This window comes from Corapipo altera, unplaced genomic scaffold (genome assembly GCF_003945725.1).
Source record: "Corapipo altera isolate COAL_440 unplaced genomic scaffold, ASM394572v1 349, whole genome shotgun sequence".
NCBI lineage: Eukaryota > Metazoa > Chordata > Aves > Passeriformes > Pipridae > Corapipo > Corapipo altera.
In genome coordinates this window covers 190,750-194,282 of record NW_020884997.1, presented here as the reverse complement: position 1 = coordinate 194,282, position 3,533 = coordinate 190,750, and the positions used below count along the sequence as shown (strand labels likewise).

The 3,533-nt window shown below is 57.2% G+C and overlaps 1 protein-coding gene across 6 annotated transcripts in view; it reads left to right on the top strand.

Moving 5' to 3' along the window:
• The window catches only part of TLE3 (TLE family member 3, transcriptional corepressor), a 26,989-nt gene extending 23,559 nt beyond the window's left edge, over positions 1-3,430 (top strand). For all 6 annotated transcript variants that reach the window (XM_027666739.1, XM_027666737.1, XM_027666738.1 and 3 more), the window contains exons 14-18: positions 290-537; positions 996-1,143; positions 1,852-2,002; positions 2,585-2,661; positions 2,890-3,430. In XM_027666739.1, the coding sequence (XP_027522540.1) occupies positions 290-537; positions 996-1,143; positions 1,852-2,002; positions 2,585-2,661; positions 2,890-2,997 (732 nt within the window). In that variant the 3' untranslated portion in view covers positions 2,998-3,430. The remainder of the gene's footprint in view (positions 1-289; positions 538-995; positions 1,144-1,851; positions 2,003-2,584; positions 2,662-2,889) is intronic.
• The last annotated feature ends 103 nt before the right edge of the window (positions 3,431-3,533 follow it).

Sequence of the window (3,533 nt, the reverse complement as noted above, 5' to 3'; positions counted from 1 at the left end):
TTCCTCTTCCCCCTTTAACATCTTTTCCTCTTCCCCCTTTAACATCTCTTTTCCTCTTCCCCCTTAATGTCTCTTTTCCTCTTTTCTCCTCTTTTCCTCTTCCCCTGTCATCCTCCCTTTCCTCTTCTCCCTATCACCGTCTCTTTTTCCTCTTTTCTTCTCGCCCTCCCTTGTCCTCCTCACCCCCTTTAACGTACCTTTCCTCTTCCCCATTAACATCTCTTTCCTTTTCCCCTCTGCCCCCATCCTGCTCCCCGTCCCCCCCGTGACCTCACCCTTTCCCCCCCAGAACAGGGATAACTACATCCGCTCCTGCAAGCTGCTCCCGGACGGCCGCACGCTGATCGTGGGGGGCGAGGCCAGCACGCTGACCATCTGGGACCTGGCGTCGCCCACGCCCCGCATCAAGGCCGAGCTCACCTCCTCGGCCCCCGCCTGCTACGCCCTGGCCATCAGCCCCGACGCCAAAGTCTGCTTCTCCTGCTGCAGCGACGGCAACATCGCCGTGTGGGACCTGCACAACCAGACCCTCGTCAGGTGAGCGGGCTCTGCTCGGGCTCGGGGCCTTCCTGGGTGTGCTCTGCTGGGAGGAACTTGGAGATCCTGGAATGGTTTGGGTTGGGAGGGACCTTAAAGCTCATCTCGGTGCACTCCCCTGCTGTGGGCAGGGACACCTTCCACTAGCCCAGGTTGCTCCAAGCCCCGTCCAGCCTGGCCTTGGACACTTCCAGGGATCCAGGGGCAGCCACGGTTGATATGGAATGATGGCAGGAACGCTCTCTTGGTGCTGCACCATCCATCTTGTGGTGCTCACCTTTAAGCAAGCCCAGTGCACTTCATGCTGCAGCTCCTCAGCAAAGGATGCTCCTGGATGGATTTCCAGGCGTGTTTGCTGTGGATAAGCCTCACAAATGACGTCTGAGCACCTTGAACCGACCTCCATGCTTTTCCTAGCGTTCCCCGTGCAGATTTCCTTATTTTTTTCTGGTTCAAAGGCAATTCCAAGGCCACACAGACGGTGCCAGCTGCATAGACATCTCCCACGATGGTACGAAGTTGTGGACGGGGGGCCTGGACAACACGGTGCGTTCCTGGGACCTGCGGGAAGGGCGGCAGCTCCAGCAACACGACTTCACCTCCCAGGTAACGGGCTGGGGACAGCCTGGCCCTGCCCTGCAGAGACCCCACGGAGGGGTTTATCCCTCCATGGGGAGCAGGGCAGCTCGTTTGGCAGCTGGATCGTGTGGGGCTGTGGGAGGGGGCTTTTCCTGCTGGGAAAATGGCCCTGTTGGCCCTGAGCGTGGCTGTTCCTGGTGTGTTTGGTGGAACCCAGAAGTGTTGGAGGCAGTAGGAGCTGTGGGGCTCCCTGGATCTGGTTTCAGCTTCTCTGTGCTCATTTCTCCATCCCTGCACAGTCAGGCTGCCGTTAGGAAGGCAGCACTTCCCATGGCTGTGGATGTAACAGGTTTCTGTGGGTGCCCTGTGGGTGGGGTGGCTGCAGAGATCAGGATCTTGCCTCCTCCAGCAGACCCTCCCAGGGCCCCGATCCAGAGGGGCAAAGCTGGAATCTCGATTCCATTTGGCAAGTGCAGCAGCATCCAGGGGGCTGGAACCATCCAGGCATTCATTCACAGCTCATGTGGCTGCTCCAGACACATGGATGTGCCTCTCCAAAGCTGCTGTACCAGTCTGGGGCTGCCCAGCAGCCTCCACCCTTGCCATAGATCCCAGAGTGGCTGGATTGGAAGGGACCTTGAAGCCCCTCTAGTTCCAGCCCTCCCTGGGGGGCTGTGGGCAGAGCTGGCGAGTGCAGCCCCCCTGAGCATCCCCGTGTCCCACTTCCCGCTGCAGATCTTCTCCCTGGGGTACTGCCCGACGGGCGAGTGGCTGGCAGTGGGCATGGAGAGCAGCAATGTGGAGGTGCTGCACCACACCAAGCCCGACAAGTACCAGCTGCACCTCCACGAGAGCTGTGTCCTCTCCCTCAAGTTCGCCTACTGCGGTAAGCGGCTCCCGCCCGGAGCTCCGTCCCTTTGGGAATGGGTGGGGATCATGGAATGGTTGGGCTTGGGAGGGACCTTAATGAACATCCACTCCCACCCCCTGCTGTGGGCAGGGACACCTTCCACCAGACCAGGTTGCTCCAAGCCCTGTCCAGCCCAGCCTGGAACACTTCAAGGGATGGGAAACAAGGATGCCCACGAGGAAGGGGTGGTGTGTGGAACAGTGGGGGGGGGGCTGAACAAGGGTGTTTCCAGTAGGATACATCCCGTGGATGGTGCATTTGGGGGGTATCTCCATAAAACCACCCCAGCTGTGGTCACCAATGGCCATGTGGCATCGTGGGAGGTTGCAGGGAAGCAGCACCTGCCCCGTGTGACTGCTGGGATGTGTCCCAATGGAGAGGGGCTGGATGAGCCTCTCTGGGGAATCTCCAGATTTTTCCATTTCTCCAAATTGGCCACTTTCTAATTCAAACAGCCAGAATCCTGTGGGGCAGGGAGAGGTTGGCCCCGGGATCTGTCTGTAGGGGTGGCAGTGGCAGCGTTTGTGTGACTACTGACACCGTGTTTCCTGGGAACAGGGAAATGGTTTGTGAGCACTGGGAAAGACAACCTGCTCAACGCCTGGAGGACGCCCTACGGAGCGAGCATCTTCCAGGTAGGAACCTCTTGGGAAGGGCAAGGAATGGGAGTTACACCCAGACCCCATCTTGGCACAATGCCTGGGGCTGCCAGCCCCGGAGAGAGGGAGGATCCTCTTGGGGTGGCTGGGTGGGTGCCCAGCCTGTGGGACGTGGTGATGCCACCAGCGTGGAATGGCGCTTGGCGAGCCAGGGAAACCCAGCTGACGGATGCTCTCCCCTCCTCCTCCTCCTCCTTCTCCCAGTCCAAGGAATCCTCGTCCGTCTTAAGTTGTGACATTTCAGCGGATGACAAGTACATCGTCACGGGCTCTGGTGACAAGAAGGCCACAGTCTACGAGGTCATCTACTGAGCGTGGAGTTTCTGGGAGGGCTGGCAGCTCCCGGCCCCGCAGGACTCGGGAAGCAGCGGGGGATGCCACGGGGTGGCCCAGGGACCGTGCCCGCTCCGAGGGGGCTCTGCCCGGCGTCCGCCACACACGGATTTATTTGGAGATCTGCGACTCTGGCACACGTTGGAGCCCTTAAACGGATGTTTCTTTGGTTTTTAGGGTCGTGGGGTTTCTTTTGATTTTTTTTTTTTAATTTTTTTTTTTTAATTTTTTTTTTTTGGTTTCCCGGTTCTTTCCGTCTGCGCTTTGGTGGCACTATAAAGGACTCCTTTTTTTATCGTGACTTTTTTTTTTTGGTTTTGTTTTGTTTTGTGCAGCCTTGCATAAGACTTGTGAAAAGTGTAAATACCGGACTAGTAAATAGCGTTGAAGGGGGGTCCCTCCCGGTACACTAGTTGTGTATTTTTCGTCTGCTGTAATTGTATTCCACTGATGGTTTTGGTGGTGGCAATTTTATTATGGGTTTTTTTGGTGGTGTTTTTTTTTTTTTTTTTTTT